Genomic DNA, 26,488 nt, shown 5'->3' with positions numbered 1-26,488 from the left:
CCACAGGAAATATTTCTATATAAAAATAAGAAGTTTCATCGCCTGTTCGGGCGAGCAAGTCTTTCTGGTTCTGGCAATGCCAACTAGGATCGAACTAGGAAGAACTTCTTCGGATCGGCTCCAAGACTGGTAAAGTGGTTCTTTTAGTGGAGCAGAATGTTGTGGCTGGGTTGTGGTTTTGTGTTCTTCCTGGAACGCGACTCGCCCGCTGGTTATCGGGCGGAGCTGCTGGTGATACACATGTTTAGCGCTTTAATGACTGGTAAATTGCGAGATAATGAGTCCATTGGATCTACATAAAATACATTGTAGAGGAGCGAAAATCGCAGATGATAAGCGTTTCTTAAGGGTTGTTTGACAAGGTATTTGACTGAACCCGAAAACCGAAATGTTTTGTTTCTGAGTTTTCTGATTTTTCTGAACCTTTCAAATAAACGAATATTGTTTTTTACCAACTTTATCATTTTAGAAAGGCCAAAAGATTTTTAGCCATATCTAATGTGAGGATTGATTTTATTTCGTAATTCATTGAACAAAACAAAAAAAACACAAGGGTTTCATAAAAAACCCTCTAAAAATATTTTCAGAAATGGATACAATTTATAGAATTCTGAAATATTTTAAGCTTTACCTGAAATAAACCCTTTAATGGTTACAGCTTTACAACGGTAAACCACTTTTTGTGATAAAAGTATTTATAAAAGAAAGTATGATTTAAACCCGTACAAACTAATTTTTTTTCGCCGAAATTCAGCAGAGTTTTACTTCATATTCATCAACTGAAATTTCAACGATTCAGTAATTTAGATTTTACTGAATTCTCAGTTAACCAACATTTGTCACTTTGACAGGTAATTTACTGAAATTTCAGTAAAATTGATGTCAAAACAACTGAAACCTCAATCAAAGAAACATCAAATTATTTTGCTGAAAATTCAGTAACTTTCTTGTGTCAGTTTGACAGATCATTTCCTGCAGTTTAAGCTATCCAATCGTTGTTGGTATTTCAGTTATCAAAATTTGATTTTGTTGGCCATTAAAAATGTTACCAGAACTGTTATTTATACATTTATTTTATCAATCCTTTATACCCAAAAAATAGGAGGTTAGCATCGAGGCATTTTTTTATTCACATTTTTCATACCTTTGTTTCTAAAGATCACAATACAAAAAAAAAAAAATGATTTTGCAGCAATGTGTTTGTTTATTGCCGAATTTCAGCCAAAGTGAAATTAGTTATTTATTTTACTGAAATGTCTATCTAAAATATGCTGTGTTGAGCCTTGGACAATTCTCTAATTTTGTCACCGTCACGAATTATCACGATTTTACGAAAAAACGTTTTGAAAAAGTTACTTTTTTAGTTTCTCTTTGTTTCGTCGTTCGTGAGTGACCTTCAACGGCCTTGATCAACTACGACCAACTTTTTCAAAACTTTTATTCGTAAATTCGCAATAACTCGTGATGATTGCATGCAAACCCATTATAGAATTACATAAAACACGATATTTTAAAATGTTTTTAAGGGTCTAAATTAAAAATGACATTTATGGGTAATTGGAGATTCGAAAAGTAAATTAAATTTCCCCTACAACAATATTTTTAGTTGAGTAACGAAAACCGACAAAAAAATATTTTTTTTCGATTGAAAACACTTTTTTTTTGGAATTCTGGGTTCATCAAATCGGGCGTCGGGCGTTTACATAAAAGTCCCTTTGATACTAAATGTCCATATCATCACTATTTCTTGCTACAAATTATTGAAACACACGTTTTTTATTGTTCAAAAATGGAAGGGGTTGTACCGCCACTCCGTCACGAGATATCGAAAAATGGAGCTCGGATTCATGGTCAAAAGGACAAAATTTACCCCTTAGGACAAAGTTTCACGCAAATCCAAGAGGGGTCGGGCAACTTTTTTCGATTTCGTGTGAGAATTACCCTGGTTGAAGACTTTTGGAAAAAAAATATGACAAAATTAATGATAAGCACTACCTTGATTTCTTACGCAATCGCAAAATTCCCCGAAACCAGTCACAAGTTGGCAGTCAATCCTCCAGTGCCGCACCGAACTCTCACAATATTGTAAGAATCCAGTTAAACGAGCATTTTAAAAATAAATACCAGCTAATTGAAATTCACCCCCAGTAATGTCCCAATCGCCCTTGCCAGTCCCCCTCCCTCTCTTTTCTTTCTCTTTGCATTCCTGTTTTATCTCCTTCACTTCACTCACTTGACTCCTTATTCAATTGCATCAGTCGCATTTCTCGGTAATTCATTCATTTAAAGTATACCTTTGATACTCGCTGCACTTTATCTTCTCCCTTCTCCCACTCTCCCTCCAACTCCTACTCCTTCTCTTTCCTTCAATAATTGTGGTGCCTGGCACTTTGTCATAATCGTCGTCGTCGTCGTCTTCGACATCGCAATAATGTAAGCCAAGCACAAAGTTTACTTTTTACTTCAAAAAACAACCAACCAGACTGCACAACAATAACAATAGCAGCGTGCCTTACGGACCATGTGCCGTTTTTTTTGCATCATTTTCTTGCGCTCTTCAAACGAAATTTGTGTACGATTTTATTCGCGCCGAGAGAGACGGGGGAGAGTTGCGAAGCCTACTGTGACCACTCTCCTGAAAGCTCAGCTGGGGTTAGCTTTGAGCAAAAAGATGCACGTGTCACTGCCTAGCGTGACTTATGCGAAAATTGCGCAGATTTTGAGATTTCTTTTTCCTTTGTCATCACGTGTGGTTTGTTTCTTTATCTTGCAAACAAACAATTCACTTTCGGTGTGTATGTTTCCAGCCGTGACTCACTCGATTAATTGTGGCATTTTTTTTCGAGCTACTTCCACGTCTTGTCCATCATCATTTTCGACATTTCGTGGATTTTTTTTTTTTTGACATCGAAATGCGCAGTTTGCGTGCTTTTTTCGTCAATTTGCACCAAACGAAGAAATTAGCTTTTTTGATTTGAGCTCGTGTGCGCGTCGTGCGCAGCAGCTAAATGAATGAAACAAAATAATAAAGATTTAAGTGTAGTATTGATTGAATATGGGCGCTTCGCACCACGGCGAAAATTACATTTATCAAATCAAGTTTTCTCTCGCCTCACACGCACTCATGGAGGGAGAGAAATGAGACTCACGGGGATCGCAACTTGAATGTGTTGATTTTTTGCTTTGATTTATTCGATTCGAAGTGTTAACCAATTGTTCCGGAGGGGAGACGGGAACAATACAGTAAACAGTTGGTGAGCTGATTGTTTTGCAACCCGTGTCTGTAATTCGAGTCCTATTGCGCTGATTGAAGCTGCTGCTTGAGGCAGTTGGTGTTTATTGTCGTGATTAGTATGTTTTTTTTTATTGCTGGCAGTTGAAATACCTTCGATTAAAGTTTTTTTTTTTTGTTTTTGATGCGTTGTTATTCAATAGCAATTTTATGGTGTAACAATAGTTTTATTGCATTGATAGGAGGATGTTAAAAACTTTTGTAATATTTGCTTTGCTCAGCATGTTTTTAAGCTAGTAGTAGCAAAAAGGAAACAAAAAAGTGAAACGACTTTAAGTTCGACGAAGTGTTTACAGATATCTCAGCTTAAAATTGTGTTGATTATAAAAAATGGGTTGTAACAAAATGGGTCTAAACATTCGAGGGATTGTCAATGCACAGTGTCTTTTTGAGAATAAATAATAAGATTATCTAATCTTATGTTATCAAGCATAACTTTTGAAAAGGTCTAAAAATAGATATTTTTTTCTTTTTATGTTTTAGATCAAATTTATACATTTTGAATTTATTTTTATTGAAAATATCAGAAAATTTCACAAAAGTTTATTTTTTTACATTGAAAATCGAACCAATAGTTTCCGAGAAACCGTTGAATTCTTAGTGGAGCTGTAGCTCAGAAATTTAGTGTCCGATTTTCAAAATCTCAGTTATAAGCTTTTGAGCATCATTTTCCAGGAGTGGCTTTCCTTGACCAGACATTTTGAAAAAAATGTAGAATTTTTCGAAAATTATAACATGTGACTTATAAAAAATTTGGAAGAGTGTTTTTCAATTGCAGATTCGATTCGATCATCTCAAGATACAGATTTTTATATTTATTACCCATTTTGAATGACCAGCCCACAAAATTGTATGAAGTCTTGTATGGAAAACAAATGATACAATTGCTTTCTTTTGGCATAGGTAATATTTGGACAAAGTTTCATTCATTGGAATCACGAACAAACAAATTTTGTTTTTGTATTTTCTCATTTTCCTATTTTTAACATAAAATTTGAGTTCTACAACCCCGTTTAAGTCAAATTTGAGATGTTGATTGCCTATTTAAAAATAAAATGCATTTTTTAATATTGCATCACCGCCATTTTGGCCGCCATCTCGGATTTAAAAATTCTAAATCATTTATCGTAGTTTAGGGATCATACCTAAGCTCAACCATCACAAATTAGACAACGAAAAAAATTTTTTTTTCGTGATTCGATTATCCGAAGTTTTAATTATCTGAAGTGAAATTTTTCCGAGGCCTTCGGATAATCGAGACTGGACTGTAGTTTTTCAGTAAAAAATATCCATTTCTTGTACCCATGGTTGCCGTGAAAGACTATCTTCAATCGTTATTTAGGCCGCTGCAAATATTTTTTGAAGTTTATGTCCCTCGACTCTGGTCGGGGTCGAGGGGAGGGGGGGAAATAAATAAAAAAATAAAAATTTAAATTACAAGCCATGGTCTCAACATTTGAATGAAACAAGGGTTTTAAAATGTATTTTGCCCAGTTGTTTTGCAATCATAAGTGTAAAAAATATGCAAGTATTGAAGAGATTTTTTTTCGCCAAAAAAGACTTTTTGCGGTGCTGTACATTGGATTTTCACAAAAAATTAAAATATTTTTGATCGATCCCAGACATGTTAAATATTATTTTGAATGCAAGAAAATGCATTTCTTATTGTTTTCAGTTAATTAGACATCTATTTCCTTTGAAATTTAGAAGTTTTTTGAAAAAAATTTTTTTTGCCCCCTGATTTTTCGGGACCGATTTTGAAGGGAGAGGGGGGGCGACATAAACTTTGATAAATATTTGCAACGGCCTTATAAACCATTTAAAACGTCTAAAAATGTTAAATAATGATTTACAAAAATATTACAGTCCAGACTCGATTATCAATTTTAGTCATATTTGAATAGTTGTGGAATGAAATTACGAAATGGATTTTTTCAATATTTCATCACCGCCATTTTGGCCGCCATCCTGGATTAAAAATTTTAAATTACTTTACCGTATTTTAGGAGTCATACTTCAAGCTCGACAATCATAAATAAGGCAGCGAAAAAAAAATATTTTTCGTGATTCGATTATCCGAAATTTTTCCTCTTCCGGATGATGGAGTCTGGACTGTACTTCAAAATGTATTTTCCTTTGTATTGATCGGGACAACGGTATTAGGAGGTGAAGTTCTTAAATAACATTCAGATTCTATTTTGTTAAAAATAATGAAACAAATAACATCACAATAAGCAATTATATATATTTTTCAAATATATATATTTGTTTTTTTTATTATCATTGTATAAAATTTTTAAAATTTGCGGCTCATTATTTCAATTATTTTAAATGCCAAAAATTCTCTCGATTTTTCAAAATACAAATTTTAATCCAAAATTAGTTACGATTTTTAGTATTCTTAGTTTGTTCCTATTTGTTTCAACAGATTTTTTTGATCGCAGATGTGAAGACATAAGCTTTAGAAAATTTTGGCAAACGTGTGCTTTTTGCACCAAGATTTGTGTTACAGATATTTTAGTATATTTAAAACTACGATAGCTGCCGATATAATGTTTTATTCATTCTCTTAAGTACTTTATACAGAACACTAAACAGCAGGTCTGATATTTGCCATATAAAAAGTTACTTTCTCAAAAAAATCTGGATTCAATTCCCTTTCTTACTATGCATACTGCCTACGCAAATAATTGTAACGATGATAATATTTTTCTGAAATAAGAAAAAAAAATCAAACCAAACCTTCACAATAACATCGTTAAAAATCAGAGTAATTTTACATTTAGATTTGGTGTAAGAAAAAAATGTGTTAATTCGCATAATTTAATGTGTATTTATTCTAATCCCACATAAACTGGAGTAACAATACATCGAAAAAGAGGTAATATTCAATCATCATAAATTTTAAACTTATCGAACTTTTATCACCTTTATAGGGGAAATATACCCATCTTAGTCAGATTTTCGACCAACCTATTCTCGTCCCTTTTGCAGTTTGCCACTTTGCAGACAGCATTTGGAGATACATCAACAATAGAGAGTCGAGTTGCCCATTTTAATGTGAGGTTTGTTAAAAACATTTTATGAAAGCTGTAATTCTTGATCAAAATTCTGTTAAGCTAATGATATGAATGGGCCGAGAAAGTTAACAATATAAATGTTTCAAAAAAAATCAGTAAGGAAAAACAAATGTTAGGAAATTGAAAACGACGTTCACGAAATCGCACCATCACTGTCGCTCACGCGGTTCGTCGCTTAACCGCCGCCTCAACTCCAGCATAAAAAACCATAAACAGACCGAGCATGCTCTCAACGCACCGCTCAGCTGCTAAGCCACATGGCGCGCACCCGAGAGAGAGAGAGAGAGCACGAGCAAAACACAGTGAGCATTTACTCACGCGAGAGTTAGCTTTTTTGTTGCGCGCACGTTGCTTAGCATTCCGCTGGCGTTTCCACTCCACTGGCTCGGACTTCGGCCAACTTGGACCGACCCTCTGGGCTGGGAGTCGGCGCACACCTGGATCAGTGCGGCTTTCGAGCTGGTTTGCGTAGCACACTTGGATCGGGGATCGCTCGGTCGGTTCTCTTGTTTTTTTTTCGTTTTTTGGTGGGATCGAACGGATTCGCGGGTTTCCAAAAAATAATTCCGTTGAAACATATCGCGGTGAACACCTGTTTTGTTAGAACATTTTTTTTGGTTCGGACCCACTTGAACGGGGGTGGAGTGCTACTTTCGTGTGAAGAATTTAACTGACCAAAATTAGAGGTGAAAAAAAAAACGCACAACTCATAAATCTCTTGACAGCTGGAGTGTGAGAAGTGTGAGGTTGCGTTAAGCTAGAGTGTCCAGTGTGTGCTCGAGTGGGGATTATTGGAATTTTGGGAGTCAATTTGGGCAGATTTGGTGGACGCCTCCGCCCCCAACTTGAGGCGTTCGCCTAATCAGTTATTCCTAAACGCGCGCGCGTGCTGGTCCTAAAGTTCGACAAAGTGGTGCTTGAATGAGTAACGAGACTCACCGGCAGCGTTGACCGTTGGGCGTCGTCGCCCGTTCGTCTTAGGCTGAGGAGTTGGAGGTGTAGTGAAGTAGCCACACCGAGAAGTGGCGCGTACAGAAAAAAACGTGTAATAATAAAAATAATAATAATAGTAATAACACACCCCGGGCTCCGAACAGTGTGGCAGATTTGGAGCTCGCCCGGAGAACCCAGATGACGAAGAGCACTGTGGAGCACTGAGCCCAAGTCCTAAGTTTACCAAATGACTTGGATTTGTGCCCGGTTTGTTCGGTTTCGTCGTCGTCGGAGTCGTTTTTCAGTGTGAAGTGGTTTTTCGCGAAGGGGCACAAGGTGTTTATAATGTTTTATTGTTGTTGTTTTGATTTGGGAGCCTAGCCTATTTTGAGGGGGAGGAGGATAGGAGAGTGGTTGGTGGTGCTTGTGGCTGATGAGAGGGACGGACGGTGTGTTCACGCCGGGAAGGGAATTCAAGTGGGAACAGGAGCTGACGGAATAGTGAGATCACTGCGGAATTGTTTGGATATATTTGGAATCAGCAAGTGGAGAGGTGAGTTTACAATTTATTAAATAATATAAGAGTTATTATCTGACACTAAGGACGTTGCAAATATTTTCCAAAGTTCATGTCGACTTCTTTAAGAAAATGGTCCGAAAAATCAGGTGGGCAATTTTTTTAAATCATTAAAATTTAAATGCAAATATAAGCTAAAGCAACTGATTTTTTTTAAATGTATTTTGCATATTTAGAATGTTTTGAATGGCTTAAAATTATTTTAAATTTTATGAAATTTCAAAGTACAGCACCGCAAAAATGCGTTTTAAAACATTTTTTCCTCAAATTGTAAAAACAAATTTTTATTTTTATATATTGAAAATGATTTATGTTATTGAACACTTAGGCCAATTCAAATTTGATTTCCTTCCCTCCCTCTAAATTTTTTTAAAGAAAATAAATCTGTTTTTTTTTTCAATTTTTTCGGTGGTAGCAAAACTATAATAATGTATAAAGCGTTTTGTGCTATAATGTGCTTATTTTTCAAAGGGCTCCTCCCCCCCTAAATTATATTCTCAATAAAATCAGGGAGCAAAATCAATGCTAGATTATGAACATAATGAAAAAGAAAACAAATTCGTTTTTCTTGTTAGTTTTTTCTAGATAGATATGGTCTGATTATTAACTATTTAGGTCGATGGAAATTTTTATCTTTTGTCTACTGCCGAAAATTAAAATATTAATTGAAAAAGCATGTAAATTTGATAGTAAACTATTTACTATAACTTTAATTTTTGTATATTAATCAAAGTGGTCTTTTTTAAATTTTAGCAAATTTTGTACATTGGAACCAGTGCACTGATCGGAAAAGACATATTTTTTAAGGAAATCGAATATTTTCGAAGGTCATGCTCGAGGGGTGGGTCAAAAAAATTAAAGCTCATTGCATTTGCATAAATCAATTAATTTATGATAATAATTGTTTTCCTAATAATTTAAGTCTTTTTTCGATCTGTGGTCCCAAAATACAACATTTACAAAATGTTCAGTAGTGCTTAAGTTGATTTAAATTCAAAAAACAAATGCTATGCTATTTCAAATAGTTTAGAATCAACTGTAGACGTTTTTTCAATTAATATTTAAATTTTAGCAACATTTTTTGCCCCCTGATTTTTATAAGATTTTTGAAGAAGGGGAGACAAAATCTTAAAAAATGAAAATTGCATTGGCTTAACTACTTATCTATCAGTCCATTTTTTTTATAAAATAAAAAGGCGGTTGATCTTGTTTTGTTTCTCAATTTTGATATTTTTAAAGTTCCAGCAATGAGTTTTTGCCCCCTTGATTTTTCTGGGATAAATAGGGGGAGGGAAGAAGAGGAATAAATTTACATAATAAATTATTGAACTTGGTTAATCGCCAAACCACTACACCAGGTGGCCCCCTTCACGTAGTTTAAATTTTTTTAATAAATTTTCACTCAATGTTGTTCAGATAATAAAATTTGTTGATAGTTATTCTTATTTCTGTAAATTGGACGAATTGAAAAGAATAAGATCATTATTGAAACGATTTTTCTTTTTGATAGTTTTCAGTAATATATAACAGCTAAGATTCTTTTAAAAATAATTCAAAAATTTACTTGAACATTTATTATTAAGAACAGGTCTTAGTTAGTTGTCAAATAATAATAAAAAAAATATTTTGAAACTTTTGATAAAACACAATATTTGCAAATACAAAAAATGAAAATCATTTTTCTTTGGGTTTTGATTTTTTTTATCAAAAAAATGTAAAACTTTAGCATCAAAACTTTATTTTCCAGCCTACATTGATTTTTATTAAATAATTGTTTGGATCATAAGAAATTAAGTTCGATTTATATTTTATCCGAGAGAAAGAGGTCATTTTTAACAATTGTAGTTCTACGAAAATGGAACACTTCCATTCGAGCAGTTTTTGTTTTTTTTACAACCACTCGAATCCGGTGCTCCATACTCGTATTTATTTTTTCTAATTTTGTTTATTTGCATGTTTCTTGTTTTGTTTTTACTTAGGCCGCTGTGAATATTTTTTATGGCTTTTCAAATTAGACCGAAAAATCAGGGGATGAAAAAATATTGAAAATTTTCAATATTATTTTAAAAAAAAGAAGTTCACAAAAAAACATTTTCACGCATGGATTATAATTTTTAGAATGTTTGTTTGTTTAAGTTAAAAAATAGCAAAAAAAGTATTTAAAAAGAAAAAACAAAAGAAAGCTATAAAAAATATATTTTGAACAATTTAAACATTTTTTTTGATAACTAATAATTGCTAGATAACTACGTACAAGTGTATTATGCATTTCAAATACCTTTCATCACATTTAAAAAAAAGTTTTCTCCTCATTGGTTATTTTCAATATATTAGCATAGTAACCTAAAACAAGACAAACCACCAAACCAATATTTTCTACAAAATAATTCTTCTTTGCAGTGTATTTCGAAGAAATTGATTCAAACAAAAATACAAAATACAAGGTTTGTTAATTCAAAGTACTTCGATTATCAAAACTGTTCCAATTTCACCACCGGTCCCTGTCATTTGCCAATAGTGATATTATTTTAGTTTCTAAGCTTCTCCTCTTTTTCGATCTCTCTCTCATTCTCCCACGGGCCGGCCGCCGTTACGATCGGTAATATCGTTTAGTCGCGCTGTTACAGCTTCTTTATTCAAATTTTTATGGTGCGAAAAAATACTGTATTTTGCCATTTATATTATTTTCCAACCTCTTCTTCGTTTTCAAAAACCTCTTCTCGTCGCTTTGGTTTCTGTGTTGTTTACGCTGACCGTTCCTTCCATCCGTCAAGAGGTGTTACTTTTTATGTTTCGCCCATAGTGCGTGCGTCTCGCTAAAGATGCTTTTATTTTCGTTCGCATTTCGAAACACTGTAATTGCAATCACAATGGCACGATAAATTGAGAGATGTATTGTTTTAGCACCTGTTTGGAATTTTTTGTTATTTTTTCTCAACGGTTATTTAAGGCAAAGTGACTACAACATCTTAGTTTTGGAGTTATTTTGATTTTGGGAAAATGAAGCTCATAAAAAACCAACGTGCTATTTAGGGGAGGGTGATTTTTTCGGTAAATGCCAAAGCGGTTTCGGAAGAATTCGAAACATTTGAAGTGGGTGGAGAACGTTCATCAAAACAGAGCGCCAGAAAAAAAACAACAGCCGCTCAACGAGGAGAGGAGGCTCAAATTAATCTAACGTAACGAAAGAAAAAGTATTCCGCGAGAGGAGGGAAAACTCAAAGCCTACTCAGCTCATCAATTTATGATTTACCACTATACTTGAATTGAAGTGTGCTCGGTTTCACTCTGCACTGTTTGTTTGTGTGTGCGGTTTTCCGATTTCAACCGAAGCAGGCGTCGATAATTCTTAACTGTTTCGTGACTTATTGAAAATGAGTAATTATTGATAGTTTTTCATTTTTTGTTTGCCTCTGTGCGTCCAATTTGTACCACCACGGCTTGCTTGGATCGATTCGAGACCCTCTCTTTGAACTCACTCTCTGCTTTGATGAGAGAGTAGGCCACCAACGCAAACGAATCGCGTCGAACGGAACTAATATATGCACGCAAACGCACACACACACTTAGGCTTTCTTTCTCTGGGGCAGACAAAAGAGAAAAGCTGTGGAAAATTGAGGCATTTGAGGAGTTGTCCGTCAAAGCAAAACCACAGGAAGTGAGCCATCGGCTGGGGAAAATCGAGAAAAATCGAAAAGCATCGAAAATTGGAGAGAAACATTTTGAAAGAGTGGGCGAGGTAAATATGAAAATCCTGACCAGTCATTCGGCTACCGGGGTGCTCAATTAGGGGAAAATCAAGTCAACTTTCACACTCATTTCGGTTTTGACGAAAGAAAGCTAACATTAAATTGAATGGAGAATAATGCTTACACGAGGCACGAGACAAATCAATGCTTTAGACATCATAGTTGAATACCTATACTGTTTCAGATTATTAAGGATTATTAAGATATAAAAAGAGATCAGTGTCAACACATTCCACCAGCTGACCCAGATCCCGAAAACAAAAGGTTAATTGAAATCGTGAACCACAAATCAATCACTGCACTAATCGTTCAGGGTTTTCGAGAACCCTGGGAAAAAATACCTCCTCCTCCTCCACAGCTTCAAAAGCCGTCATCGCCGTAACCTTACCGCAAATTAAATTCATTATGTCAAATAAAATTCACCGACTGTGTGCGCTGAGCTGCACCCGCGGCTTGAACTCACGGTTAAACCATGTTAAACTGCCCCGCGAGAAGAACCCCCAGCAGCGTGGTTAAGATAAAATTCATTAATCTACCCCTGCTTTACCAGACCAGACTTGACTGCAGAGTAGGCTTTGACACCATGCCACCACCATCGGAAGGTTGGTGGTGTCGCAAAGCTCTAAGCAAGCTTCGAAACAATTGCACACCCTCACAGTTTTTTTGGTGTTGTTGCTGTTGGTGTGACTTCGAGAAACGGGTTGCTTGGACGAGCCCTTCAAAAAATGCTACGAGCTTTTCGGAGCGATTCGGTGTTGTTCTGCACCGCGTGACGATCGGAACGATTTCGTTTTCAACGGCAGGGCTGTGAAAATTGTAGGAATTGGATTTTCTCAATTTTTTTATTTTAAAATGTTATATATCATCTCCATTATGATTACGATCATTGTCATAAAAAAATTCTATGGTACTTCAGATTCAGATTTTAATTTTTTTTTAAATAATATTATAAAAATGAAATCTGTCAAAAAGCTTAAATTTCAATTAAATTTCCCATCGTTGCCTGATCCCCAAGCAAAGTGTATCTAGCTTTGCTCACGCGCTTGTACGACACAGCTCCTCATCCTGCCTGCGGCCTCGGCATCCGCGGCACCGACATCAACCTGTCCAACCACCCAGTTCCCCCAGACCCCCTAGACTAGTCTACAGTGCCGGTGTGGTGCCCCTGGAGCAAGTGTCTGGAACTATGAGATAACTCTTTTGGTGCGCGCGAGGGGCGCGTGGTTCGCCACTAAATACCCCAGTAATATTTCATCTCGAGAGAGCAAAATAAAAACGAAACCGGCGGCGAATCATTTCTTCAGACCTCTCGGGTTGGTGTGGCTTTGCGCAATCGAGACCTAGCGACGAGACCTACTGCGATTTGGTTGGACTTGCAGTACGCGCTGCAGCAATCGCAGTTTACTGGTTGCCCTCGATTTGGTTCCTTCGCGTCATGGCCTGCTACTATTCAGTACATACTATTTTATTTAATCTTTTTTCCTTCTGTTGTTTCGAACCACAATTCTTCCAAAGGGGCAACCCAAACGGAATCGTACGCAGTCATTTGGATTTGTTTCAGCTCGGTTTCACTCTCCGTAGTGCCATAGTTTAACAAGATTACTCTGTTTTGAGAGCTGCCTGCCACTTTTGCTTTTCACTGCACTTAAGAGACCCGCTGCTGACGGATTGACTGACCGGCTGACTGACTGCTGACTGACGCGTTCGGGACTGACTCTCACCGCAGTTTCTCGGACTAATGACCTGCGCGCGTTTCGAACTCAAATTATAATAATACCGATCGAAATCAATTAAACCAATGAGCGATCACTAAATGGTGGGTTGGGCGCGCCCCTACCGCGCAGGGATGATCGAATTTGAGATTTTGCAATTTGGAAAGCGCGCTGGCAGACAAATTTGGTGGGTTTAATGAAGCGTGATTGCTGTACTTTTGTCTTAATTATTTCGGTTAAGTTTAGATTTCACATTTCTTCTTAAAAACGGTTTAAAAAAAACTCGTTTTCTTTAATAACTCTTTTGCACAAACATTAACAAAAAAACAAAACAATTAACATTAACAATGATAAAATTTGTAATACAAAAATCATAAATTGATACTAAAGCCACGTTTGGTAATTTTAGTGACATAAAAATCCCGAAATTCTGGATCATCAAGAATTTAAGGAAATATTTTTTCCCATTCTTATCCCACATTTGTTTGAAAACGGAAAAATTAAAAGCATATCATGTATTTCAAATAAACTACGATTTATTATTTTTTATTCTGAAGCATTTGCTTAGCCTTTTTTCAATCCCTATAAATTGAAAATATTTGTTAAAAAAAAATAAAATAAAAAAAAACTTTTATTTGTAAGATGAAATGTCATTCAGACCAGAGATGCTAGATCAAAATTGAAAAATACAATGCAAAGTAACATACATTTTTTTTGAAAACCTGGCAGACAAAAATCGAAAAACTATGAATGGGGTAGGAAATAAATTAATTCAAAATCTAGTAGAATTAAAATAATTCAATTGATTTTTTGGCTTTCAAATGAGTTAATGTTCTTTTACATTAAAATAAATAATTGCATTTTTTGTCTAATTTTAATCAAACACGCTAACTTTAATCAAAATCTTGTTTGAAATTTGCAGAAAATCATAAATCTGTCATAATCTGTCTAAATCTGGCTGAGATAATGATTGAAAATTTCTATTCCTGGTTATTCATATCGCCTAAATAATAATAAAAATAAATAAAAATTGATGCATCAGTTATTTTAAAATTTTAACAGTAAAAAATTGGGTGCTGTGGAGATTAACTAACAACAAAAATGAAACAAACCAATAGGTAAAACTGTACCAGTTTTGATAAAATACATTAAAAAAAAAAAAAAAAATTACGCATATTAAGAATAAAACGTATACATTTCACTCAAGAATTAAATGTTCCAGTGCTTTATTCAGTCTTCAAAGGTTGACATTTGCAGTATTAATTTTTACATTTACAAATTTGAAAAAAAAAAAATAGTTCTACAGCATATTCCCTTCCTTTAGTTGGCTTTTCATGATTTTTGTGAGAGTTTTAAATGATGAATTTGAAAGAGATGTTATCATTAACAGTATTTCAAAGTTTGGTTTTGCGCTTTTTATTTTTAGTTGTATAAAATTCAAACATTGCCAATTTTTTTGTTGCAAAAAACAGTTTCAAGACGTTATCTGACAAACGATGGATAAAAAATTAAGGAATCATTTTTTCTTAAAAGATTCGAAATGAAGTTCTGTCATTTAGTATTCGTCAGATATTGGTCCAATCGGAGATTTGCTAAGAATTAAATCATGATGTTTTGACTGATAATGTGCGTTTTTTAAAGGATTTAGGCATTTATCTTCATATTTTCTTGTGACTTAGTGTTTTTGTTGCCAAATTTTCCAATCTCTTGAAAATTAGGTTATTTTTTTTGCATTCAATTAGTCAATTTGCATCTTTCAATCAAATTGAGACAAATTAAGCATTCGTGGAAGCTGTAATTATTATTTCAAATTGGCCTTAATTTGTTAAGTCAATTCTGTATTTTCCTCGTTTAATCTGAACAATCTTTGAATGTATGACAAAGGGTCAAAAAGTAAAGGTCGAATTCCAAAAGGTCGAATTCCAAAAGGTCGAATTCCAAAAGGTCAAATGCCAAAAGGTCGAATGAACAAACTGTCGAAAGTGGACAGAAGGTCGAAAGTTAAAACAATAATTTAAATGAGCCTTACTGCCCATGATCGCATAAATGTCCCATATGCATTTTCATCACTTTTGAGTTATTGATGCAGTTTGGTTCGAAATCGTGTGCTCTTTCAAAAGAGCCTATAACATCCAGTACTTCGTTCTAGAAATCAGGAGGAAATCCAGTTTTTTCGTGAAAACTTAACACGTAGCCTTATGTGTGGGACAAACTTCACATGCGTTTTTCTCAGCTTGCTGTTTTTGCATATGGGACATTTATGTGAACATGGGCAGCTTAGTGCATACAAATTGAACACAGCTATGAAAAACTCATCGAAATATTACAACAAGCACGAATAGTTTGTCCATGAAGAATGAAAAAAAAATCTCATAAAATATTCTACAAATTCAATTTTTTTTTAAAGATTTGGTCATGTTTGAATGAATAAAAAAACTTATAATATTTTTACGGCAATCAAGAAAAGTTTAAAATCATGCAAAAACTCACAAAAAATGTATCAATCAAGAATAGGTTGTTTATACAAATATTTAAAAAAAACTTGCAAAATATTTTAAAAGTCGAACTTTTTTGAAGAACTGCTAATGTTTGTTAGAATAGGATTACAAAAAATCTAAATAATGGAAATACTCGCTTAACATAGCTTAAAGTTATTCTATTTATTGAAAGAACTGCCCACAGTGAAAAATTGCAAAGCTAAAGAATAATTTGTTTGTAAGAAAATGAATTCTACAAAATTAACGATGCCTGACTATTTCTTCAGATATTTAAACTGATCCAACGCGGCTGATTTGAAAAAATATTTTGAATTGAGTTTTTTTTTATAATAGAATAGTTATTTTAATGGTTTAGTGTCGAAAAACATAAAATAATAAAATAGACAACAGTTACATTGCTCGGAAACCGGACGAAATTGCTTGGTGTCACTTCAAAACAGAAAAAAATCATCAAGGTGTCGCGAGCCAAATCCGATAAGCAACGAGGCCGGAATGTTTGGACCTAATCGATGTGCTAGGAAAATGGTAGGAAATACGATGGCATTGGAAAAAGTGGCTGAAAAAGCGGAAAAAATCAAAAAATTTAACATTTTTGGAAGAGGTAAGCTGCAAAACGATCCTGCTTACACTTTTTGTTGGTTGGATTCAGTGAATTCGTACTTTAAAAGCCTGAAATACCTCGATTAATAAAAATAGGTCCAAAATAGGTACTAGGTCCAAAATAGGGTAATATACCCTACATGTTTCCTATGTCGGGAAATTCACAAAAAAATATTACAGAATTTTGTTTCAATTTTCCACATTCGACCATTTGTCCATTCTACCTTATGTCTTTCGACCTTTTCTCGCACATACAATCTCAGAGACCCAACATTTGACTACAAATTAAAAAATAGTTTATGATTCGATTATCTGAAGTAAACATTTTCTGAAGACTTTGAGGATAATCGAGTCTGTACTATATATCATACCATTTTGAGTCTTTCCTTAAGTTATTTCAAAAACCCACCACCGTCAAATGCAGCATTCAGGTACAACAGTATTGTTTAATTGCTAGGAAATAAAACTTGTTCCATCCATTAGCAGAACAATAACACACGGCACCTTCTGGTCCATTATCGCACCTCACCGCCAACAGTGATGAGAACAAGTCAACCGTCTCGGAAACAACCGTTTTCTTCATTTCAATTTAAATCGAAAAATTCAATCAATAAAAAGAACCGCTTTTTCCGGCTTCCCATCTTTTTTTTTTTCTTCTCCGCCACTAGACAAGACAAGACAAAAAAAGAAAAGAAAGGTGGAAATAAAACATCGCACACTTACTCGCCAACTAAAATAATGGAAATCTTCACTTAGCACATATTCTGTGCTTTCTCTATCTCTCCCCTCAAGTCGCAGTATGCAAGTGGTGCTGGCGTTAAAACATGGCCAAAAGCTAACGGAAACTTCCCCATATAGATAGATAATTAATATTTTTGTTACAGTACAGGCCGCCAACCCGCAGAAAACAAGTGGCGAAACGAAGAAGGTGTGCTCAGCCAACCCAAACTGCCAGAGCTGATTAAAGTAAAGGTAGCAGCGCCCGCTAGTATTGTTACGGTGCACTCTAGAATGATGATCGTCAGAATACAGGGGCGGTTGAAGGTTTTTGGACGACTTAAGTTGATGTCAGTAAACGCTTCAGTTTCGTCAAGGTATGATAAATTAAGACTTCGTGAACATGCTTAAATCGACAAAATTTAATTTTAGTGATTTCTCGGTAAATTGTAAATTTGGGTGTAAATTGTACGGAATCATTTTAGGAAACCATACCAATTACAATGTTTTGTATTGGCAGGAAATTCACCAAAATTCAATTCTGTCGAAATCTATCATACCTTGACGAAACTGAAGCGTTTACTGACGTTAACTTCAAAATTGTCGAGTTGTATCATTAGTAGATTCGTCAAAAAGCTGATACCCCACCTAGGATTTGAGTGACGGCACTCGACAAAGCTCAAGGACTCGTCTTCATTACAATTTTAATGCTCAATTTCATGGCTGGCTGACATTTTATCTTCCCCCTTTTGACGAAATAATTGTAACCTTCGCACCGCACGACACGTGAATTCTTCACCAACTTCGGAAGCAAACAGTTACTCTCGAGAATCGCGCGCGGCGGCGGTTTGATATTAATTGAATTTGCGCGCACAAATCGTCGAATTACGACGGCGACGACGGCACCACAATTGAAATCTACCGCCACTTTTTTGCTCAGCGCAATTCATCGTCAGTACTTACTGAGTTAAGACCTCTTTGGCTGAACTCTCTGGTACTAATGGCTTCTGAGCATCATGAGGAGTCGTGATCGCCGAGGTTGAAAATAACACAGAACATTACCGACGATTACGGTGCGTTCACGGCGAGTGATTCTCAGCAATCTCAACCTGTGAGTTTAAGCTTGGTTAAGTCTCGTGATTAGGGCGGATCAGGTCTCTGTCTTTTTTGCGCGCGCGTTTTGTTTCTAGTCTTTATGAAGACTTTTATTGGACCTCGCGGAGAGTTTGCGGTTATGACGGCGATGAATCATGCTCCAAAAGAGCTGCGGATCATTAAGGTGGTCACTTTGTGTGGAACTCTGCTAGGGGTGGCCCTCCGGGCAAGCAGGAACAAACTCGCCCGGATGGAACACTATGCGCTGTTACAGTATGGCCGTTGAACCTATTGTTCGTGCTTGTCTTAACTTCTGACGAAATTATACGCGGCGCGTATACGACGCGGAGAACATCAGAAACCACACACCGGGGCTTCGGCTGGGTGCGCAAAGCAGTGTGGCAGAAACGCAAGCATAAGTACGCGATGGACTAATTTCGTGTGTTTGCGAATAATAATAACATGTGATAAGGCACCGTGGCGAGCGAAGATCACTGAACTTACAGGGCAGGTTGGAGGAGTTGGAATATGCGATTTTTTTTCGAGATCAGTAGGCCATGGACGTCAACAACGAATTTTGTTGAAGTTGATGTCAGTAAACGCTTCAGTTTTGTTAAGGTATGATAGATTTGACCTTCTTGAATACGGTCTAATCGACAGAACTGAATTTTAGTGAATTTACATATTTTTGCTACCCTCACAGATACACGTGGGTGCGCATGGTTGCTTAGAACGAATCTACACCATTTATATCTGAAATTTATAATTTTATTTACTGGCAGGATATTCACTAAAATTCAATGCTGTCGATTGGAGCGTATTCGGCTTCTTGAAATCTATCATACCTAGACGAAACTGAAGCGTTTACTGATCTACTAATAATCTACTTAGAAAATGACGAGTTGTGTTATAAAAAGACTTCTCATTACTGCTATATTAATTTTTACAACCACAATCCGTGAATGTCCTTTCCCCAGTACCAGGAATCTCGTCCACATGTCCACACCCCACACCAACCACCATAATTAAAACTCAATTACCATCCATCATGACCAGTTGGAGTACCCTGTCCACTGGAAGCCCGATAAAACCGGCTGTTGACTGCACTTGTCTGCTCTCCCCTTAAAACAAGTACCCCCCAAACAACACACACACACTCTACGCGACGACGAAGGATTAATAATGAATGTGATTTATGAAATAAGGCAAGAAAACGCCGACGAGACAGTGTGACTGCTGGTCGATAGCCCGGCATTACTGCGCCCCTCGTGAAATGGTTGACAGGGAGTGTGTCCTGCCCTGCTAGAATCCGTTGAGAACCAGTTCAAAGCAAGACCACTTCATACGTTGTTTGATGATTAATTTGCCCCTCGTATAGAACATTGCTAGAACATCTCAAGGTGGTCCTGGTTCTAACCTTTTGTTCGATAGGGCTATCGGACGGCTGCGTTAGGGTGGCACTTGCTTGGTTCAAACCCAGTTGAAGCTCGAATAACTAGATCACCCTAACCCGACTTCGAGGCTTTGGGCTCGAAGTTCCGCGTCCTGATTTACTTACAGCTCTAGGTCGCCGCCGTCACGTTGTTGTTGTCGCGCACACACACACGGAGTAGGCTTTGAGAAATAGAACAGAAACCCATTTTCAAGAACAAGCACTTGTTGTCGTTGTTGTTGTCGCCGGCAAAGGCCGGGCCGCGTATGTAATTAACTTTTGCACGCTATCGCAGCGTCAGTTGACTCTCCTTGGCATTGCATTTATGACACAAGCAATTTCTCAGGCACTTGCACTTGACTCTTTTCTTCGGGTTTCCTCTCCCCTTCTGTTGTTGTTGCGCACACCTTCTACACGGAATACCACCATGTGATGTGATAGTTTTTCCAAGTGCAATGCCGACTTGTACGCGAGTTGTTGTAATTCAGTTTTGCTCCAAACGGTAGTTCGGCATGTTTTGTGTCGATGTTGGCAGCTTGTTGATTTCAATGGGACCTGGCTGGTAGCGTATGGTAATGGTGGCGTACCCGGTCGTCGTCATCTAGTGCTCCTTGAGTACGGGGGGGTATCAATCTCCAAGGTTGGGATAGCAACGTAGCAACCTCTGGGTGCATGCTCGGCACTTGTTGCAGTTGAGTAAACAAGCCGTGTGGCGTGTAATTATGCACACGCCGAGAAGCATCCAAGTAGGCGTGCATCAACCGGGAACGATCGTTACCTGTTTGGGATGGTGGAAAGTTTTGCTTGGTGTGATTTGTTCTAGACCTTGAATTACGTGGATTTCAAACTTGAAAATTTCAACAAATCAGATTAGTTTATATGAGTAGAAATCTTGGATTAGTTATATGTCTCAAGGTTAGATGACTCAATCAACAATCTGACATTTTAAACCTCCTAATGAACCTGTCAAGTCCCTTCCACACCTTGTTCCAAAATCAACAGCAGCATTGAACTCCGATCGCCCGAAAAATTTACATCCCATAGGTCGTAAATCATAACTGCGAGTCGCGCCAGGCTTGCGCCGTTCTCGGAATCGGTCAACAATGGCTCAGTAGGAGTGCCCCCACAAAAAAAAACTATCATTCATATTTCGCACTTGCCACAAAGCAATCCGGCGTATTTCCTTTCAATTTTCGCTCCCTTTAAATTGAAGGTTCCAAACCCAACCCAGCGACACGGTGTCAATCAGGCAATCTCAATTTCAACGCCGAACGATGTGCGTAATGTGCCACCTGAACCCGTCAAAAGTTCGACACGAAGGGGAAGGGACGGAAATAGGAAATTGCTAAATATCGCCACTTCCGGCACAGACGTTCGCCGTTCGAGGCTGCCACCCTCACGAGCAGTCCTTGTGCCAGAGATTGACACATAAAAATGCAACACAACTTCATCCGACCAGCCAACCAAAATGTAGGTGATTTGTTGTGTGAAGAAAAAAAGGTTTGGAATGCTCGCGAGAACTTGGCACCAACGACAGTCGCAGTATGCAATGCGCGCCAATCTCCGGACGAGCATGCTGCTGCTGCGATTGCTGGCGATGACAATCAATCAATTTGCTTTTGATTCGCGACGCCAGCTGCATACTTATCGCGCGTGGCAACGCATCAGGGCAGGCCGTGAGACTTGTTTCGAGAGGTTCGTCGTCGACGACGACTCAAGTCTCGGGCCGTTTAATCCATCGGGTTTACACGAGAACCCAATCAAAAGTCGTTGTCGATCGAGACGATCTTAATTGTTTGGGGAAGCAACAAAAGGGTTCTGGGATGGGCCGAAATTTTCTCCGAAAAAATCAAGATTCCACAGTGCCGCTACACGCTAATCAACAGCTAGTTACACCGCTGTTCTGGATGTCCACTCGTTTGGACGTGGAGATTCTAGGCAGATATCACTTTACGTTTGAGTCGTTAAACCGTTCCCATCGTCTGTCCACCAAGCCTAGACACTTTCCTGGCGAAGAAAGCTTGAAATATCTCCGTTGTCATCCACATTTTACTCATCATACCTGGTGGGAAGCAATTTGGAAGCAACCAAGTCCAGGAGTGCCTCAAGTGTAGGAGAACATATTGCTGCCATAACCACTGCGTCGTTGTCGTGCTATCTTGTCACACGTGGAATTTAAACCAAATTGAGTGCTTCACCTTTTAACCCTGTTGTTGTCACTTTTCATATAAAAGAAGTTTCAATCTTGTCGTGCTATCTTGACACTCCCTGACAATTGCTGTAAGTGCGACAACTGGCCGAAAGGATTTCAGGTCAGAACGCGTTTGACACACGTGCATGCCCGACTGCTGTGAACATTTGTAATTATAACTCGAGACTCTGGCAACCTCTCGCAAGCTCTCGTTTTCGTTTATTCAAGGTCAAACATTAAACGCTTTTTCCTCAAAACGTCAAAAAGCGACGTGCGACAAGAGAGCACAATCGCGCTGACTTGAGGATGGGTTGAGTAAATAACGCAATCACATCACGACTTCTGACGCCGCGCCGTGACGCGGCGCGCGAAAACAGCTCTCCAGGTTGCGGGAGAATTTCTCATAGTTTTGCCTAAGCTGGCGGCAGCGTGTAGGGCACGGAAAGTGGCTACTTGGATGAATGATTTACGAAACCACAGAAATTTATTTAAGAAGAACACGCTGCTCCTTTATAATCGATTCCACATATTTTTAGACGATTCATTTTCAAATTCTTTGAATTGACGTTTTTAATCTTCTTCACGTAGTTTGTCAGCGCATCGGAGTCCAAAGGTCCAGTCCTGAAAATATTCAAATATTTATTTTTAAATTTCGTAAAAACTAAGCTGTTTTCTACTACCATCTTCCCACAGCATTCTTCATCCAAACGAATCCATCTTTCCCATTTGCGAGATAACCTGTTGTAACCACGTAGTAAAACTTCTCCGGATCTAGCAGTTCCATAGCATCACTTTTCGGGTTGGCATAGTTTCTAGCTTCTATTTTCAAAATCCTGTTATTAAAGGTTTTCTTCAAGTCAACCACAACGTTGAATCCCGAAGTTTGCAAACAATTTGTTCGACTTTCGTCGTCCAGCGTGAACGAGTGCTCCACCATGTTCATTATATCTTCTCCCTTTAGTTTGACCATGTCGGCCGTTGAACCGTACGGAGCAGCTTCGATGACGTCACCGTTGGTGATTTCTTGAGAAAAATTAAAATTTTTAAAATTTATTAAAAACACGATGTTTGTAGTTATTACTTCCAACGGGGATGGGATTCCTGAAATTTCCAGCCTGAATCATTGCAAGCGGCTTGAAAGAAGCATTTGTGAACTAAAATTTTAGCTGTTATTAAAAATCTTCTGAGTTTGTAATGCTATATCTTACTGCATCAACAAAAGAGTCAGCCATTAATATTCCCAAAGTGCATTCCTGCTTTCGACACGACTCACGGTCCAAATGAATTTCTGTGGAACCAATCTCGGTGGAGCCAAGTTTCACAACTTTTTGACGCCATGGGATCAACTCTTGGAGGATCGTTTCATCTGGTTTGATCGAATTGTCCACAAACACTGGATAACCTTCCCAGTGTTTAACCTCACCTTGCTTGTCAAAGTATAGTGTTAAGCGTCCGACATACTTTCCGAATGCTTTCGCTTGAACGATTGGAATCTGAAATTTAGAATTTAAATTTCTGAAGATTACCACAAATTACAATCAAACAAACACTTCTTCCACTGCTACTGCTGTTCACAACTTGCGGATAATCTCCCTCAATGGTGTCTCCTTTATCGTAAGGCTTCCCAGATTCCCTGGAGTACAAGAACGAGTGCGAATGAGCTCCAACGATCACGTCGATATCGTCTCCAGCTTGGGCAGCGATCTTTTTATCCTCTTCAAAGCTGCAGTGAGACATAACGACTATGATTTGAATGCCCTTTGCCTTCAATCTGGAAGCCTCTGCCTTCACTGCTTGCACTGCGTTTGATAGTGTGACTTTTCCGGTCATTGCTATTTCCTGTAACATAATGATATCAGTAAAAAAATACTTTTATTTTGAATTAGAATGCTACTAACGTGAGTTTTATCATAAAGTACACCAATCAACCCAATCCACCTATTCTGAACCTTAATCGTTATACTCTTCGGCAAAGCCTTCAAATTTGGTTCACCATTCAGCTCCAAATTCGCAACAACCGTGCGAATTCCAGCTTCCCTCAAAACTTTCAAGTAAGGCCGCAACCCTTCCGGTCTGTGATCGAACTCGTGATTCCCCAAAGTCATCGCGTCAGGCTTCAGAAGCTTCACGAAATGAGCGGTTACCTTCCAGCGGAGCAGATTGTACCACAGCGTTCCCTGGTAGTTGTCGCCAATGTTGAGGTACAGGGCGTTTTTGCTAGCGTATTGCTTGCGAAGATCTTGTATCACGGTTTGCAGTCTTGCAATTCCGGCAATGCACTTGTTTTGCTGTTTGTCACTTGCAGAACAGGCCTTGGATTTGAGGTTTGTTTCCTCGTATCTTCAATAAAATGTATCTTTTCATATTTTATTCTTTTTCAATAAACCTATCGTTAATTGAACCCACCTTGCATGAAAATCATTGTTATGAATCAGCGTGAGTGGAAAAAATTTAGACAAGTCACCATTTGCCGGCAAGTTATCAACACTTTCGGTTAAACTAGTGAAAAATCCGATAATTATCACAATCACTAAAGCACACTTTTCCGGTTTTGTCATTGTAGTTTGAAAATATGATTGATAATGTGAAAGCTGTGTATTGTGGTTTTATATTCGTTTCTACACCGTGGTTCATCAACAAAAGCATCTGTGTTTAATGAAGATCACGTGTACAAACTTACAACTATTGTAGGAACTAGTAAAATGTTTAGTTACACACCATCGTGAAAATAATACTCAAAAGAAAAGAAATAAAAATTAATTTTAATATTGGTGAGGTTTTTTTTTAAATGTTTTAAAATCGAAAAATAAAACAAATTTCTGTGAAAAATTATAAATGTATAATATTTACAGCACATAGCTTCATTATTTCACAAAACTGTTGGAAATTTCCAATATATTTTTTTTCTAGCCCATTGTACATAACATATTATTCAAAATATTAAATATTATTCAAAAAGCTTCAAAATAAACTAAAGTATTATAACCAGTTATGGCAGATTGTACCGATTTTCCAAATTAGCATTTGAGTACATTTTTCATACAAATAAAAGCATGCATTTCATACAAATAAAAGCATGACATAAACTTTGAAAAATATTTGCATTTTAAAATATCTTGTATGGCTTCGATTTTGACATGATACAGATAAAATACAGATTTCCCATAAAATAATTTAGCATCGTTGTTCCAAGGTACGATGCAGTTAATGTGAAAATGTATTACAAATAACTTGCTAAGTCAATTACAAATATTTCTTAAAATTGAAACAAATTTAATTTTTTGTCTAGCTTACTTTTTCAAAAGGTTCAATCAGTATAGGAAATATATGCCTATGAAAGCGTACTCATGATTTGTAGGACCTTTTGAAAAACATTTGTACATATGTATGGTATGTTTTGATTGTGAAAAAACCTGGTTTTTATATTGGTCTTTTTTCAAAATTAAATTTGAATATGCAAAGAGATATAAGAAAAACAATATTCTGATTTTGTTAAAACGTTAAAGTTAACAGTACATATTTTTAAATTTCCTAAGCAAGTTTTATCCAAATTCATGACATGTTTTTTTGTATTACAGATCATTAAACACAAGGTGGAATAAATTGATCGAGTAAGTATACTTTTGTTCAAACAAATCATTTTTCCCTTTCTCAATGAGAAAAGTATATAAAATCAGAGAAAAGTGAATAAATATGATCTTTTTTTATAACATCCGTGTGTGCATGTGATTTATATCATTTAATGTTGAATTCCCAAAATATGTATTTTTAATTTTCGATTTTTGTTGTTATGTTTGATGGACAAAAAAGGCATTTTTTGCGGTAGAGGTTTAGATGCTGCGAAATCTGGTATCGGAAATTTTGAAAAAGCAGTATTTTTTTAAATACGAAAATATTGTTCAAACAGTCTCAAAAATCATTTTAAGATGAAATAAACTTTTCCAAAAATATCTGTTTTGTAATTTAAAAATAATTTATGAAGGAATAGCACTCTGAAAAAAATATTTTCGAAAAGCTGAGAATATAACTTTATCGAATATTTTTTGGTTTTTTTTAATTGGACTGCAAAGATACAGTCTCTTATAGCATCAATGTTATGGAAAATGAGAATTTATCAGTAATATTTTTCAACTTGCAAGATCTAGTGGTTCGATTTTCAATGCTAAAAAATGAAACTTTTATGAATTTTTTTTCTCTTTTCTAAAATAATAATTTCAAAGTTCAAAAATGTAGCCCAACATTTAAAAAAAGGTTAATCTTGAATTTAAAATTTTGAAATTATATTTGAAAGTAAAGAGAAGAAAATTTCACAAAACCTTTAACTTTTGAGATGAAAATTGTAAAATTAACGTTAGTTCTCAACTTATGAGCAACGTTGTCCAAAAGAAAAACATTTTTGTCATTGGTTCGTCTCTACAAATTTCCATATCAATTTGACAGCAGTCCATACAAAAATGGCATGTAAATATTTTTTTTTATTTGATGTGACATTTATGTCAAAAGTTATTTGCATTGAAATTAAATTTATTTACTAAGGTCCGATCAATGGTATTGTGATGAAGATAATTTCTAGACCTACCATGAGATATGTTTTGGATCTTTAGTTGACACA

At 36.4% G+C, this 26,488-nt stretch overlaps 2 protein-coding genes across 7 annotated transcripts in view; one reads left to right on the top strand and one right to left on the bottom strand.

The window, feature by feature from the left end:
- The first annotated feature begins 6,829 nt into the window (after positions 1-6,829).
- LOC6043293 (ras association domain-containing protein 10) overlaps positions 6,830-26,488 on the top strand; it is a 39,930-nt gene continuing 20,271 nt past the window's right edge. Inside the window, exons 1-3 of one of the 6 annotated variants that reach the window (XM_038256737.1) lie at positions 6,830-7,058; positions 7,687-7,858; positions 25,455-25,487. The gene's annotated coding sequence lies outside the window, so the exon portion shown is untranslated. Of the gene's footprint in view, positions 7,859-25,454; positions 25,488-26,488 lie in introns of all 6 variants that reach the window. The other 5 variants (XM_038256736.1, XM_038256734.1, XM_038256735.1 and 2 more) reach the window with 5 other exon arrangements.
- Positions 22,365-24,434, bottom strand: LOC6043292 (apyrase). Its single transcript, XM_001858162.2, has 7 exons — positions 24,283-24,434; positions 23,775-24,216; positions 23,425-23,715; positions 23,085-23,369; positions 22,958-23,030; positions 22,557-22,899; positions 22,365-22,497 (listed from the first exon to the last, which is right to left on the bottom strand). Exons 1-7 carry the CDS (start codon positions 24,432-24,434, stop codon positions 22,365-22,367), a joined length of 1,719 nt encoding a protein of 572 aa, XP_001858203.2.

The sequence above is a fragment of the Culex quinquefasciatus genome, chromosome 2, assembly GCF_015732765.1.
Source record: "Culex quinquefasciatus strain JHB chromosome 2, VPISU_Cqui_1.0_pri_paternal, whole genome shotgun sequence".
NCBI classification, from domain to species: Eukaryota; Metazoa; Arthropoda; class Insecta; order Diptera; family Culicidae; genus Culex; species Culex quinquefasciatus.
Note: the sequence above shows the minus strand (reverse complement) of the source record. Positions and strands in the feature narration are given on the sequence as shown.